Source organism: Alligator mississippiensis, chromosome 4 (assembly GCF_030867095.1).
Source record: "Alligator mississippiensis isolate rAllMis1 chromosome 4, rAllMis1, whole genome shotgun sequence".
In the NCBI taxonomy this organism is placed as follows: domain Eukaryota; kingdom Metazoa; phylum Chordata; order Crocodylia; family Alligatoridae; genus Alligator; species Alligator mississippiensis.
Genome location: NC_081827.1, coordinates 180,732,177 through 180,748,579, shown reverse-complemented (window position 1 = coordinate 180,748,579; position 16,403 = coordinate 180,732,177). Strand labels below are relative to the sequence as shown.

General features: G+C 40.9%; 1 protein-coding gene across 1 annotated transcript in view; it reads left to right on the top strand.

Moving 5' to 3' along the window:
* Positions 1-15,867, top strand: part of ABCA12 (ATP binding cassette subfamily A member 12) — a 133,479-nt gene extending 117,612 nt beyond the window's left edge. Inside the window, exons 43-54 of the mRNA XM_059727150.1 lie at positions 277-392; positions 1,235-1,394; positions 3,077-3,345; positions 4,075-4,285; positions 5,917-6,026; positions 7,384-7,528; positions 8,701-8,835; positions 10,980-11,083; positions 11,548-11,640; positions 12,146-12,251; positions 12,931-13,068; positions 14,690-15,867. Coding sequence (XP_059583133.1) covers positions 277-392; positions 1,235-1,394; positions 3,077-3,345; positions 4,075-4,285; positions 5,917-6,026; positions 7,384-7,528; positions 8,701-8,835; positions 10,980-11,083; positions 11,548-11,640; positions 12,146-12,251; positions 12,931-13,068; positions 14,690-14,758 — 1,656 coding nt within the window. The 3' untranslated portion in view covers positions 14,759-15,867. The remainder of the gene's footprint in view (positions 1-276; positions 393-1,234; positions 1,395-3,076; positions 3,346-4,074; positions 4,286-5,916; positions 6,027-7,383; positions 7,529-8,700; positions 8,836-10,979; positions 11,084-11,547; positions 11,641-12,145; positions 12,252-12,930; positions 13,069-14,689) is intronic.
* Positions 15,868-16,403: the final 536 nt, after the last annotated feature.

Here is a 16,403-nt window from a genome sequence, read left to right as displayed (position 1 = left end):
TTTTTACGGCATTTTCTGTTCACACTCCATCATGTTCAAGGCATGTTCACAAAGGGTTAAGGGAACTAATTTTCAAATCTCATTGAACTTCATAAGTAGCTGGCAGTCCTACCTGCCTACGCCTCTTTGAAAACTCATGCAAATTTCCATATTTCTCCATTTCAGGGCTTGTCTTAGTTCCTCCTTGCAGCCCTATAAATGTATTCTAATTATTATTATTGTTGTATTTATATTATAATTATGACAATAATACCTTCTTTTAATATCACTTCACAGGCTCTTTTTACAGTCCCTGCTGCACTTTCAACAGGAGTTATTTCAGTTTTCCAGATACCTGCCTTCTACAAGAATAATAATTTGTTGGCTGTATTTCTCCTTCTATGGATGTTCGGGTAAGCGTGTAACATAGTTATTTGAATATGACTTTGCAAAATGAGAAATTGCTTATTACAGCCTCCTATGATTTGGCATCCAAAGCAGAGCAGTAAGAGTTTTCATTTTGTCTTCAGGAAGTCCCAGGGGACAGCCTGACTATTTAGTCCTTAAAACAGTGGTAAATTGAGGCTTGTATGCTTATCCTTATTTTTTACAGGGACAAGCTGAAGCAGATATGTTAAACCAAATTTTCAAGGTCAGAGACAGCTGGAACTATAACTAGTGCTGATTGGAGTTATTTAGATTTCAGAATATAGTGAACACTTTTTGCAAAAAGATGATCTTACTTTTTTAATCAATATGGTTGAATTGTTTAAATGTGATGATGTTGATGATAGTACTACTGCTGCTGCTAAGGACAAAAAAAAAATGTCTTCAACCAGCTCTATCTAATCCAGTTCCTGATTTCACATAATATTTCTTTATCATAGTTAGGATTTAGCAGATGGATGTAGGAGTGTAACAGCAGCAGAGGGGTATGAACTTTTCTTACGTTTTTTTCCTTTAATTTGAAGTGGGTCAGTACTACGAAGTCTTCGAGACCTGGTCCACAGCTAAGTCTGTTGCACAGTTTCACTTCCATGAGTACCTGTCATCAAAAATTTCCCTAAATTCCATCGGAAATGCTTCATTTTTTTCTTTCTCAAACTTCTGAGACACAGAAATCAAATCATGTCCCAAGCAATTTTAGCAAACTGTGTATAGTTCCCAAGTCAAATGCTCCAATGTGTGTTTGTTATCAGTTTTACCAAATACCTTGAATTCCTTTAATATTCTCTGTGTCACTGCCAATGTCTAGGTATGCAACATTTTCATGGATGTACTTGCTGGCTGGGCTCTTCAAGGATATAGGAATGGCTTTCATCGTTTATGTTTGTATCAACTTATTCTTCGGCACCAATACCATTATTACACATTCAATTGTGTTTCTGCTTTCCCAAGAAAATGGTTCTGATCAGGTAATAGTCCCACTTTATGCTCTCGTTAACTCTTAAAAAACTGATTGGTTTCCCAGTAAAAGTGCCTTAAAGCCTGAACCAAAAGTTAGTGAAATCAATATGGGCATGTCCCCATCAGCGGGAACATGTGTTTCCGTGGAGACAAACATCAGCAACACAATGTGTGCCACTGCTACTTGTCCCCGGGGAATGCCCACACCATGCACAGTCTGGCACATGGCACGTTGCCCCGGGTGGGGTAGGAGAGGCTGGGGCCAGCAACTCTGCTTTTGGGTGGACCGCTACTCAGATGATTTAGTGAGATCTTCTTGTGATCAGGACATGGGGCAAGTTGGATCTTTACTTTTTCATGTAATCCTCTCTCTGTGGTTAGGAACAAAGAGTAGAGAGACAGACAGGGAAGAGAGGACATGTGGGAGAAGGGCAGGTGGAAATCAGCTGTGTACAGGAAATAAGGCAGAGAGCTAATTCATGTATTTCATGGTTGGATGGGGAGCTGAGGCACTGTATAGCTATCTTAAGTTTCCCCAATACAAATCACTGAGACGACCTACTAGACTTCAATGCTTCAAGGTTTAAACCATGCTGCATTAACCAGAACACTAATTAACTATCATCCGAATGGGACACAAGTACTTTATACAATGACCTTATTTTCATATAAAGGAAAAAGTGACAGGGAGACACCGATATTTCCTTAAATTAAACACTGCTCTGGAGTAGAACTGCTTCCTGAGGACCTTTAGGAATCTTTTCTTTGGGTTTGTTTTTGCTTTTGTTCTGCAGGGTGGGGAGTTGATAAAGATCAAAACTTTGGTGAAAAATAAATGGAACAGCCCCAAATGTCAGAGAGTGCCTGTTTACCAAACCCTTGGTTATATGGCACTTATTGTTGTGTGATCAGGTCACTACTTTCACTCCATGCTGATTTATTGCATACCCACATGTCACTTCGGCAGGCTGTGTTGCTAATGTAAAATAATGACAATGTGCAATAGTTCTTTGCTGCTAAACTGAGCTTTTTTGTTTGTTATGAGTTAGCTGGAAGACCCTCAAGCAGTCACCTGGGTCACATACTGTTTCCTCTTCCGTGGCTGTGGCGGTATTTGCCAAAGTAGAATTGATGTGTTATAGGGATAAGCAGGGTTTGAGTATCCCTTGGGTCCTTTGGGGTTCCTGAAGGCTCCCTGCATCCTCACTGAACAGAGGGATGAAGCCACAAGTCTGGCTTTCATAGCGTGGGTTTCACAATGGTTATCTGCTGCTAAGAGGATTCCTCCCCTCATGAAGAACTCCAGCATGCGAACTTACCCACCTTGTGTCAGTGTTGCACTGCCAAGGGGGTTCCTTACAGAAAGACTGTCTCAAGCCATAGCCTCAGGTTAGTTTTGTGGCTGCTGCATGCTGCTTGAGCAATACAAGCCCACCATAGTATAAGCACCAAGGACTAGGAAATATAATCAGTGGGTGTTCGTTACAAAGGATTAGATTTTGAAAGCAGCTGGGAGGGTAGGGTTAATAATATCTAACTCTGAACAACTTTTTACCATTTCTCAGCTTTGCAGCAGTGAAACAAACCATTTCTGGACCTCTTTACTGTTGATTTATGTGTGCACTACAATCTTTTTTAAGTCTTACACTGAATAAAACCAAAATGATCATTAGTATTTCTCTTTTTTCAGGCCTTGTATGATCTTTCTGAGACCTTGAGGCGTATTTTCCTGATATTTCCACAATTCTGCTTTGGATATGGTCTGATTGAAATGTCCCAGATGAATGCACTGCTTGGCTTCTTAAAAACCTATGGAGTGGATGTCCCTGACAGAACCTTTGAGTTGGATATGACAAGTTCTAAACTGCTTGGCATGCTTATCCAAGGCACTATTTTCTTTGCAATTCGGCTCTGGATCAATGATGGAACGATTCAGAAACTCTGGTACAATATATTAGAGTAAGTAATATCTGGGTCCCTACAATGAATATATATAGATTGAAACAGGAGTTGGTGATTTAGTCTTAGGATCTGTCATCATCCTCAGTTATTTTAAGTACCCCCGTAAATGTTCATCGCACTTTGCAAACACGGAGTAAGCTATGTCCAATGACAGTTCCTATAGATGTGTAACATATTGGTAACCCTTAATTTTTGGTGCACATCCCTGCTACAACCCTTAGGAATACTACTCATGTGCGGGACAATTCCCTCAAAAGAGAAGGAAATGAAATAGATTATTCCAATCCTTGCTTATGCTTGTGGGTTCAAAGAACAAGCCTAACCAAATATCCTCATTCAATGTTAAAAAGGAGACTCAGAGGATGCTATTTCAGGTCTCCTGGATGGACATCCAGATCTATTGGATGTTGATGAGTCCAAGCTGACTTGGGTTATCTTGGGCATGTGCTGTTGTCCAAATTTTAATTGTTAAACATTGTTGCCAAACCTATTGTAAAGCCGCTACACAGAAGTGCTGCACAGAAAAGCAAAGCTTGGCAAAGAGAAAACACTTATTTTTAAGCTTCCTATATGGATTACCAAATAGTGGAAAGTTTAAAGTTAATAGTACTGAAGGATATAATGGGATATAAAACTTCACTGAAAAGACACTGCATGCCCTGCATAAATAGATCCTAATAATGTGTTGTCTAAGCAGGTAAATTCACTTGTCTCCCATTCCCTTAGATTGCTGTTTGACAGAGTACATGGCAAGCCACCACTTCCGCTGGAGACAGCTGATGAAGATGAGGATGTCCGGGGTGAAAGAGAACGGGTTGAGTCTGGCAAAGCAGACTTTGACACACTGCAGCTCCAGAATCTCACCAAGATATACCATCTTCCTCACAAGAGGATTGTGGCTGTCAAAAATCTCAGCGTTGGAATCCCAGCAGGAGAGGTAAGCAAGCAGGCTCAAGTAGCATCAGCTTCTCCCACAGAAAAGGAAATGGAGCAGTACAAGAGACTGAAAATATCCACAGAGCTATTAATTTATTCTCTTCACAGCCTTTGCTTAAGACTCAGCAAATCCTGCTGACATGGCTAGGTGAGGGACTCAGATTATTGCCTACTGCACAATAACTAGCACCCTTCTTTTCTTTCCTCAGCTTTTTTTGTTGAGAATTATAGCTTTTTGCTGAGTATCTTTTCTTCTTTCTATAACACTAGTATCCAATGGCCTCATTTGAGGTCAGGACTCCATTGTGTTTAAAAACACAGTGAGAGATGATCTGTCTTTCAAAGGGCATGTCTGGATAGCAGGCAGAGGGCTCATTCACAGCACCCTGTCCACCCACTCCATGTCAGTCCTGGAAAGAGATGAAGAGGATACCCTAATACTGCATTCAAGTCCTGAGTTTCCAGCATTTTTAAAGGAAAAATGACATCTGCCACAATGAAGCAGCAGAATCTATTACTACCTCTTGTTGCGCCACTGATTTACCTATTGTGTGGCACAACAAAGAGTACAGATGTCTATTTGGTCAGCATTTATACTGCCTTAAACTTTTCAGGCAGCATAAACGAGACTTCAGACAATGTCTGCTTCCACCCTGATTTTCATTTGATGTGGTGTGACAACGGGTAGCGACATCTGTGGGTGCAAGCAGACATCATCCAGTTTCTCATTTGTGCCAGCTTAAATTTTTTTATGGCAACACAAATGCAGAGCAAATAGATGTTGATACCCTTCATTGTGCCACATGACAGGAGAATCAGTGGTGCAATAAAAATAAGTAATAGATTCTGCTGCTTCATTGTGGCAGATGTCTATCACTGGGGGTGTTGGCTGGGCAGGGAAACTCTACTTCCCCGCTGCCGCATACCCATGCTGTGGGTCTGGTGTAGGGGGAAAAAGTGCTTCTCTGCTCTGCTAGTCTCATGGATGGGCAGGGGAACACCAGGCAATCCCCGCTGCCCCAAACCCACCCTGGGAGAAGAAACACAAAGCATTCCTTGCTGTCCCAGACCCACACTTCATGCAACACACAAATACACATCTCAAATCTTAGAACCAAAACATGCAATATAGTAAATTAAATATAGTAAATGAATTTTTAGTTCTGGGAATATACTGTATTTATGATACGAGGTGAAGAAAGTACCGTCTTGCATTACATGTGAAACAGGATTTTCCAGATTACAGGATACACCTTGCTTTCCTTACTCTCACAAGTAGCTCTAGTGAGCTGAATAGGATAATTTACATGAGTCAGAGGATTAGGCCCAGTACTTGGTCTATATATGAAAATGTATGTTGCACTAAAAGGAATGACTGTTCTAGAAACATATAATTTATTCACTACCATATTAAAAAGGAGCCTAATACAAGCTGTGATATACTGCACAATAAACAGCACACATTATAATACTCATATGTACTTTGACTACTGTGTCTTTTCCATAATTCATCTTGCCCAAGGTCCAGGGAAAGAGAAGAGACAAATTGCACTAAGCATCCCTCTCAAGGCAATATTTCTACACCGTAAATATAATGTGGCTAAATGTCTGCTCTTCTTTCTTGAAAATCAGTGCTTCAGCCTGCTTGGTGTCAATGGTGCTGGAAAGACAACGATCTTTAAGATGCTGACAGGAGACATCGGACCTTCTAGAGGAAGATTGCTGATCCAGGATCAAACTGGGTATGGAGCATTAGATTTCTGAAAATGAAGCATGAGTAAGTCAGTTCAGAAAACAATTATAATTTGTCATTGGCCCCTTGGTCAGAGAAATCAATAAAACAAATTTAAAAGGTTTAAACAGGCAAAAGAGACTGCATGCAAAGAAGGTGGGTAATTCAGCTATTTGAAAACATAACTTACTTCCTCCAGGCTTGCATTTTACTTGACTGATGCAAATTTTTGTTCTGTCACTGATTTAACACCAGTGTAAGTGAAATCTGAATCAGGGCTTCAGCAGTTAAGAGTCTGATTCTGGTACTCTTAAACCCCTGCTACATATTACATGCAAGACACAATTAATAGGTTTATTGCACCTTAAATAGTAACCCAGCCATGTGTGCAACTCAGTTTAAAGCATGATAATGCAGCAAATGAAGCACATTCCATTAACTGTGCAATAACTTTACGGTTCATTTGTATCTTGCCTTAAATTAAATGTGTGGTCAGGACCTGTCAAAACCCCACGTGCTGGCCAGCTGGGTGGCACACAGGGTTTTAACAGGTCCTGGTGTATGGGAAGCTGTGTAAACCCTGTATGCTGCCCAGGTGGGTGACCCACATGGTTTTATGGCTCCTCATACACAGGGCACCAGGCATCAGGCTGCAGCAACCTGATTCCAGGCTACCCGTGCACCAGGATCTGTATAAACCCCTTGTATAGTCCAGCTGGGGGGCACACAGAGTTTTATAGCTCTCTTTACTGATGCTGAGCTCCTCATGCTCTGAGACCTGTCAAAACCATGTATACCTCGCAGTTGCATGATGTACACAGTTTTACAGAGCTGCTTGTTTTTTTCCTGGCCCCAGTTGACAATGAGTTGATTGCCTTCATCTTTTTGGCTGGGGCTCTCCCTGCACCAGCAAGTAAAGTGGGATCAGGATCTAATCCCCAGTCCCAACATCATGTTTTCTGCTGTGCACATGTGGCATGACAGGACACGCGATGGTTGTGATCAAGGATGAGATCCCATTGCATCTTAAAGTGAAGGTCTGTCAGGGACCATACTCATACTGACTACTATCATACTCCCTTGTTAGTCCCTTTGAATTTAGCAACACTAATCATGGACTAAAGAACTTTTGAAATAAAGCCTGTGAAAGCCAGTCCACCTCAATTGCTAGATGTATATGTAGAGTAGCACCCTACTCATTGTGAATATTTGGGCCCTAACTGGGAACTAAGAACACCAGAGCTCTACAATCTATAAACTCAGAGCATTTCCCCACCACAAGAGAACACGTTCCCCTTCCTTCATGATTAATTGGGTATGTAGAAGATTTGTGAGGGTTTAGAATGACTTTTGACTTTCCAATCTAGATCCCTAAGTGATATTGATGAAACACACTGGTCACTGTTTGGATACTGCCCTCAAGAAGATGCCTTGGATGACTTGCTAACTGTGGAAGAGCACATGTACTACTATGCCAGGCTGCATGGCATCCCAGAGAAACATATTAAAGGAGTGAGTATACCCATTAAACTGACAGTGTTCCACTAGGGCTTAATTCAAATCTCATTCAAGTCAGCAGCATCTTTTCATTGGCTTTAGTGATCTTGGATAAAGCACAGTGTCTGTAATAAACAATGAGATTGCCAGTAACATTAAGGAATTACTTTCCAACCTGGGGCTCCCTTATACGTTGGGAAGTCATGAAACTTGTCTCTTGTGAGACGTTGGGTCATTATATGCAACAGGTTGAAAACTGCTGCATTAAGAGTCTGATACTATAAGTGCTTAATACTGTGCATGATGCTTACTGCCTTAAGTCTTGCTCTTAAAATTAGACTCCCATCATTAGGAAAATTGCCATTCGCTTCTTTAGATGCTGGAATCCATGAACTCTCCTTAGTAATAAGTATCTGCAGGTTCAAGCCCTAGCTGAAGAGGTAAAATAGGGATTCATAAAGTACTTTTTAATAGATGTGCCCTAAATCCCAAGTATTTATCTCAAGATATCTCTGTGCGAGCACTAATGCTGCTTACAAATGTGAAACAAAACAAAACAAAACAAAAAAAGGTGGTTTACTTTAAGCTCAGCACATCCCCACACCAAGTGCAGTACATACCCAGGACAGGCATCACCTTAGCTTGACCCAGCTCACCCAATACCTATATTAATTGGATGCCTCAGTGAGGCTTTTTGGCCTTTTGATTGAATCAGTTTTAGATAAAAGCACCAAAAATCCCTGCTGAAGTGCCCTATCTATACAGATGCTGTGGAGCCAGGTTGAACTAATATGCTTCCTCTTTTGATAAAATGCTATTTTTCCCCCATGTCTGCAAGCAACCTAAATTGCTATATATTTAAACAGGGACTTTTACAACTATTTGAAGGCTGTGTCCCTACTTCAGTCTTTTTTTTTTTTTTCCAGCAAGAACCTTCCTTGCAGCAAACAGCTATTTAAGAAGAAATGTAATTATGGTATCATAATCAGAGATGAAGGGCTTTATCCGCAGCTGATGCAAATCAGCACAGCTTTGTAGAAGTCAGTGGCATTATGATAGTTTATTCTAGCTGAGGACTCGATCCTGAAATATAGGCAAATTCTTCTGGCTGTTATATGGCTGATCTTATTCTGAAAGTAAACCACAAGTTTGGGGTTATTTTTTTTTATTATTATTTCTTCCCACAGGTTGCACTTCAGCTTCTTTATAGGCTTAATCTGATGCCCTATAAAGACAAAGTCAGTTGTTTATGCAGCTATGGCACCAACAGAAAATTATCAACAGCTCTGGCCCTTATTGGAAATCCCTCAATCCTGTTGCTGGTAAGAAATATGATGGCTTGTTAGGGGAAAATATTCATGGACCAGAAGGAATCACCCAGTCTGACCTTCTGCATTAGAGACTAAAGAATTTCTCCCAGTACCCCTAGAGTGACACCAGTAACTTGTGTGGTTGACTAAAGAACCAGTAGATTTGAAGATCGAGAGAAAAAGGATCCACTGCTTCCCCTGTTAGTTTGTCCCAGTGATGGGTAGTCACCCTCACTGTGGAAAATGTGTCTCATGTTTCATTTGAATGTATCTGGTTTTAACTTTCATCCATTTGTTCTTGTTGTAACATTCTCTGATAGATTAAGATCCCTCTAAAACCCAATTTGTTCTATCCCAGAGTCTATTTATCACTGTAATCAAGTCACTTCTCAATCATCTTTTTGATAAACTATGCAATTTCCCATCTGTAGCAGGTTCATGTTCCAGGGGCAGCCACAACACCCCCTGGTGGCCATGCAATTCCTGCCCCGGCTCTAGCTCTTCAGGTGCCCCCTCACTTCCTGGTATTCCCACCATACCTTTATTGTTAAACTTAATTAGGAGGGAGCCTGCCTGAGGATCTTCAAATGAGCCTGTTGTTGTTCCTGTGTTGGACTTCAACCTTCTACAGGCTAGAGGGCTCAGCAAAAGGAAAAAGAAGGAAGCTAAGAAGGTTGAAGTCCAACACAGGAACAACAACAGGCTCATTTGAAGATCCTCAGATGTTCTGGGTGGGGGGAGGTGATGGCTGGTTGGTCTGCAGTGGGGCGGTTGTCCATCTGGGGTTGGGGGTAAGCACTGGTAAGCTAAAAATAGTCTGCTGCCAGATGGGGTGGGTAGAAAAAGTGCAGCCCCCAGGGCTGGGGTCAGTGGCTGAGTTTTTCCAGCCCTGGGGCTGCACTGGGAACTGTTCAGAAGTTCAGTTTGATTGGTCTTGGTGGACCGGATCTAAGTAAGAGTACCTCCAAGGTCAGGTTAAATTAGATCAGATGGGCCGTTTTAGACCAATCTAACTTTCTTGAATTTCTGTATAGTTCACACTTAGATCCACCTAACTAGGGATCTAAGTGTAAAATCCACATCTGGACAAACTAAGTTAGATGAAGTGGCCATTTTTATCATGATCTAACCTCTCAGAACATGTGTATGTACGCCATGACATTTTCTGATCAGCTGTTTTCCAGAATAGTAAGTTATCCCCATTGGTGTAAATCACACAGCTCCAGTTTTATACAAACTAAAGATCTGGAGCTACATATGCGAATTTCCTTCTAACCATGTATGAGTCCTGTGGCTTCTCTTGGGTATAAAATCTCAACACGAGATGAGATGGCACAATCAACCTACTTTTACAATATGAAGTTGTTATCTTTCAGCTTCATTGTTACCAACTATAACAATTATACAATCAAAACTTGGCTCATAGTTTTGTCAACAAAGCATAAGATGGAACAAAGCATAATGTATTGTATATGTATTACATATTGTATTATGTAAATCTGAAAGCAGACAATTTGCCACCTCAGTAAATGAGGTAGATAATTACTCTGAAGTCAGAGGTCTGCGGAGACAAAGTGACCATTTGATAGCATCGCTTTTGATCATATTTACAGAGAATAGCTATTTTTCATGGAAGTGTAACATTGCCTACATAGATGGAGGTTTACAATTTTGCTTTTGGGAAACTAAGCATGAGATAGTCACATTAGTATAGTAACATGAATAGGAATTAGGCTTCCAAATCCCCAAGCCAGCCCAAATGTTTGTAAATGAACATGTTCAGATAAGTTTCGTAAATGCGGATAGGGCACTAAACTGGGCATTGAGTGACCTGCGTCCTACTCCAGGCTTTGACATTGACCTACTGTGTGACTTGAATAAGTCATTTCACCTCTCTGTGTCTCTACTTCCCTTCTACACAGTCTCATCGGTACAGCTTGTAAGCTCTTTAGGGAAGGGATCGCCTTTTAGTATGTTTGTACTGGGGCCTCAGTCTTAGACACTATCACCGTACTATTCATAATACTATTGTATATAATGGCTAAGCAGTGGGAGAGTTCATAGTGGATGTAATGATCACCATAGACAGAGAGTAGATATGATGAGCAGACTTTTCTTTTTTTATTCTTTAACCTTGCAATCAATCCTTTTTAAAGGATGAACCAAGCTCTGGGATGGATCCTAAAGCTAAACGCCACCTCTGGAAAATCATCACTGAAGAAGTACAGAACAAGTGTTCAGTGATACTCACTTCCCACAGGTACAGTACATGGGCTCCCTTTTTTGATCTAAGGGGATGTAATAGCTATGGAGTGATCCAAATTCAAACTCTATGTTGAAGTTCCTAGAACTATGGAGGCATTGAAATTGGACCCCAGATTCAGATTTCACAGAGCTTGTATAATAGCATGAATGCTAATCTTTGTTCATAAGAACATTGAACTAATTTGGATCGGGATTATGCAGTTTGTGTGTGCCCTGAGTAAAATACAAAAAGATCCATCAGGAAGTACTGCCCACTTAGTGAACATGTGTGACTGAATTGTATTGAAGGGCCTACTCCCTGTGGAACAAGCTGGCTAGAGGTTTGAAGTTGTAATGATTAGAATAAAAAGTTACAGGTTAATTCCCCAATTAGCCCAGGAAGCCAGTAATTCTCTGACCGTTAGAGTTTATTTTATTCCAGCTCAATGATTCTATAGAGTTTTTCTATTGGCTTTTCAGCATGGAAGAATGTGAAGCTCTCTGTACCAGGTTGGCTATTATGGTGAATGGAAGTTTTCAATGCATTGGCTCACTGCAGCATATCAAGAGCAGGTCAGTAAATGTATCTACATATAAAAGCAGATCAGCAGCTCTTGTAAAGCAATGCAGCTCCATTGAAGTCAATTGAAGTATGCTGCCTTGTATCAGCTAATTGCCTGGCTTTATGAACTCCAGTCATGTAATAAACCAGAGATATCACTGAAAGCAATTTTTTTCTGTTCTTACCAAACCAGAGATTCTTTGATTCGTAATGCATTTCCTTTCTGCAACAACTTTTGGTTCAAAGTTTAGAAGATATGTTCCCATAAAACAGATTACAAAGTATCTTGGCCATTGTTAATTTAGAAGGTAAACAATGATAATGATGAATTTAAGGGTTAATTTCTTCAGGTTCATAAATCCTTATCCAGGTTCATCCCCAGCCTCATCCACCATTCACCTCAATGGAGTGGCACTAGGGATGGATTAGGTTCATGAGAACTTGCAGAGCAGCTGTTTGACTTCTGCATGCTTTTCTGAAACTGCTGTACAGTGGATATTCTAATTTTCTTTCTAGGTTTGGAAGTGGATTCACTGTGAAGATGCATTTGAAGAGCAGCAGAGTCAACACACAGGCTCTGACACAGTTCATGCAATCACATTTTCCAAATACATGCCTAAAGGTAAGCAGGATAAACTAGACCAGACCAGAAGCAGGAGGGCCTGAAAACGAGATCCACCTCAGTCTCTGTGGTTTTCAAAGTGACCGCCTTATATGTATGTAGCTTTTACTCAGCAAGTGCCTCCATGTGTTAAGGGTCTGTGCTCTCAAAACTTAAGTGATTTATACACACAAATAACTTCATTGTTCATAACAGAGGCATGGCTGAGGTTTAGAAAACTGCCCAAGGGATATGGGTGCAATTAATTTTAATGGGGATCTGGGCATCCACCTTTTCTAGCTGATTTTAATAATCTCAGCCAAAATGTTACAGTGAGCATACAGAGCAGATGTCCAATCTTGCAAGAGCCCGCCCACACAAGGAGTCCAATTCACTAGTTTTATGTATATTACAATATGAACCAACTAATATGCAAGCTGACAAGTAGTTTCACCAGGGGAAGAAAATGTTTATTATCTGCCAAACTGCCACTAAAACAGAAAGCAACTCAGTGGAAAAACACTGGTCAATAACAGCTAATAGGCTTTTTCTCAGCCAGAAGGGGAGAAAATATTTCCTTCCCTTTAGGCCTCCTTTGGCTCAGCTTTTTCTTTCCTTTATACTCTGCCTGAACAGGCAAGTGACCACTTGTTAACTCTCTACAGGCTTCAGTGCCTTTATCTAATTCTTGTTCCTTCAGGATCAGCATTTCAGCATGGTGGAATATCATGTGCCAGTCACTGCAGGTGGAGTAGCAAATATATTTGAACTCCTGGAAAACAACAAAACAGCCTTCAAAATCAGGCACTTCTCAGTGAGTCAAACAACTCTAGAGGAGGTAAGAAATAAAGAATATGTGATGATCCATTTCAAATGGTAAATGTGGAGCAGGCTGGTTACTATACATAATGGACCACCTTTTGAAAGAAATTTTAATTTGGATTCCTTCTGTATGTATCCACTTGTGTGTGCAGCTTAGCAACATTATATGACAGTGTCTGGATAGGTATGACAGAGGTAGGAAGATGCACATGCAAAGCTGCAAGTGGTACAAAGGATATATTCTGCCCTTGTTCACTCTGTGCAATACTGTTGATTTCAGTAGGTCTGCATGGGTATAAACAAAGGCAGGATTACAACTGCATTTGAAAAGGTGAAATTTGGTCTTCTGATTTAGGTCCTATGTGATTTGGGTTCAAATCCTGACTCAGTCATACACTTTCTTTGCAATTTGGGACAAATTATTCAATCCCACTGTGCCTTGCTATCCCATTATAATATTCCCACTCTAATAATATTCCCTTTCTCCCAGTGTTTGTCTCTTTAGTTTCCATGCTCATTTTTGTCTCTGTAAGCCAGATCATCCTCTGATGTAAACTAAGATAATTCCATAGGCTTCAGTAAAGCTATGCCAATGTTGGTCAGCTGAAGCTCTGGCTCCATAAAGGGCACCTATACACATGCTGGATGTCTGCTCCAATGTGTGCTAATTACTTGATTAATCAAGTCTGCTGGAGTGTGTTAATTAATGCACCCCAGCAGCCTCTGTGCTGCATCTATTCAACATCCTTGCACTTCAAAATGGTGGTGGGGGCACTTGAACTAAAGCTCATCGAATGAGTTTTAATTCAAGCACCTCCACCACCATTTTGAAGCACAGGACACTCAATACACATAATGGTGCAGGCGCTTTAATTAGAGTGGCTTTTGGAGCCTCTCTACTTAAAATGCCTCTCCCCCCACACCATCCTGGAGCACATTTATAGATGGTCCCTAGAGACCATCACAATGACCAGAGATATCTGGAGCAATAGACTTTGCAGTCATATCCCTAGCATTACCTTGGCCCTTTTCTGGATTCCCCTAAAATAGGGACCCAATAGGCTGACTGTCCAGCCCCTTTATATCACTGAAATAGTGCAAGGTGGAAATAGAAAATATTGACCTGTAACTTTAGATAGTGTTGTAATAGAGAATATTGTGTGTGTTTGTGTGAGAGAGAGATCCTGTTAATAAGCTAATGAAGAATATTACGTGTTTCACATATAAATGTAAGTGGGGGTATTGTCACGTAAATGTGTAAGAAAGTGTGTGTGTGTGTGTGCAGCTAGATTCTAATAGTGAATATTGCATGTTACATGTAAGTGCGTGTACCCCTATATGTACCCCTATATGTACATACACCTATAACACGCACGCGTACAGTGTTCACTTTTATAATCTATGTATGACTATAAAATGTGCTTTCAGACTGGAATTTTCAAAGCAATCCAAGATACACAAGTACCCATATACCATATGCCTACCTTGCTTAAATATTCCTCTGGGCAATCTCAGCCCAGATGTAGAATCCATTCCCAAACATCCCTTTGAAGGATTCAGATCATATAAACCTCCTCATTTTTCCTCTGTTTCTTAAGATAGTTCATATAGCCTATTTTTTTCCTTCAAATTTTTAGGTTTTCATCAACTTCGCCAAAGATCAAACTGATCCTGACAATTCAGATGCAAGCCCAGTACATCTCTGAGACAAGTAGCCAAGATACCAGCAAAAACAACGTCTATTAAAAGGATATTGTGCGGTTAAAAAAAAAAAACTTTTTTTTTTTTACTTATTTTATTACTAGCAATATAGTAAACACTTAAAACTGGCATTAGGTTACATACTGGATTGTTTTTTCCATAGTTGTAGTTCTATGTTCACTTCTATGCATACTAAGAAGTTGTTGACATCTGTGTTATACTCCTGAGTTGCTGTTCACTAGGGCTGTGTGAAGCTTTGGTCCCTGATTCGATTCAGTGGAGATTCGGCCCGATTCGGTGGCCAAATCTCTGAATTGGAGTTGAATCAGAGGACCCTTTAATCTCTCTGAATCAAATCAAAACCCTCCAAATCAGTTCAGAAAGATTCAGAAAGATTTGGAGATTCGGACAGAGACAGCTTTAAATGTTTTTTCTACGTACCTCTAGGTAGCAGGGGCTCATGAATGCTGTGATGCTGAGGTACATGGGGCGTCCCACAGAAGTGCGGGGGGCTCCCCAGCGTGCTCGACAGCAGACCTGGAAGTGGACCAGAAGCACTTCCAGTCCATTTCCGGGTCCTCCAGGGAGCACGCAGGGCCCACCCCCCCACGTACCCCCGGCTCGGCAACTGGTGCCTCCTGGGTCTGGGGGGGCCCTGGGGTCCCCCTGCAGCTGATAGAATTGAATCACTGTCCCTGATTTGGGCCGAATCCAAACTGAATAGGGCCCACTTTGCACACCCCTACTGTTCACATGCTCTAGGAGCTCTTTGCTAATTGTTCTCATGAAGAGGAATTTGCAGATGCTGCTATGGATGTAGGGATGTAAGTGTAAAGTGGGTCCAGTAACTTGGGCACTAGTCTGTCTTAGGAGACCCAAGTTTCATTCCTTGCTCTGCCTCAGGCTCCTTTGGGGATCTTAGGAAAGTTACTTATTTTAACAATTCCAATCAGTAAATGGGGTCAGGAGTGTTGTGAGGATGAATCATGTTAAGGACTGTGAGGTACTTGCATGCTCCAGTAAAAGGGGCCATGTTCTATTCCTACATAAAGCTTTGCTGTGTTTGTCGATTTCTGACAGTATTACAGTATTAATACAGTTATTTAAAATGCTTCTTTCCTGTTGTTTTTGTTTGTGTGCATATTGTGCACCAACTCTACCTAACTCCCACCACAAACTACCTAGTCCCAAGCAATTTTCTGCTACTAGTCTATCCTACCTCAGCAAATCCAGTTGCTGCTTTAACCACTATGAAGCATTGTGCCCAGAAAAACTGCCGTGCCTTAACCACATTCAGTCACCACCTCTCTAGCTCTCCCAGAACAGCAAACCTGCCCACCCCTGCAAAATCTTTCTCGTCTCTTAGAGCCCAGAAAAACAGGGGTAGAGCTTCCTAGAGCCCAGGGAGATGCAGGGAGCACTTCAAATTGCCAAATTCTCCATGTTTCCCATTTGACCTGAGCAATTGACCAGTTTATCAAGGCCTGGAAGGATTATTGCCATTTGAATGGAAAATTGATTGTTCACAAATAATCTTCTTTTATATATAAATATATATACAAAATGTTGTTTCATGAGCAGAGTAGAAGCGAACAGCATTTTCCTGGCTCAGAATATGCCCAAGTATTTTTTTTTTGGCCCAAATATGGG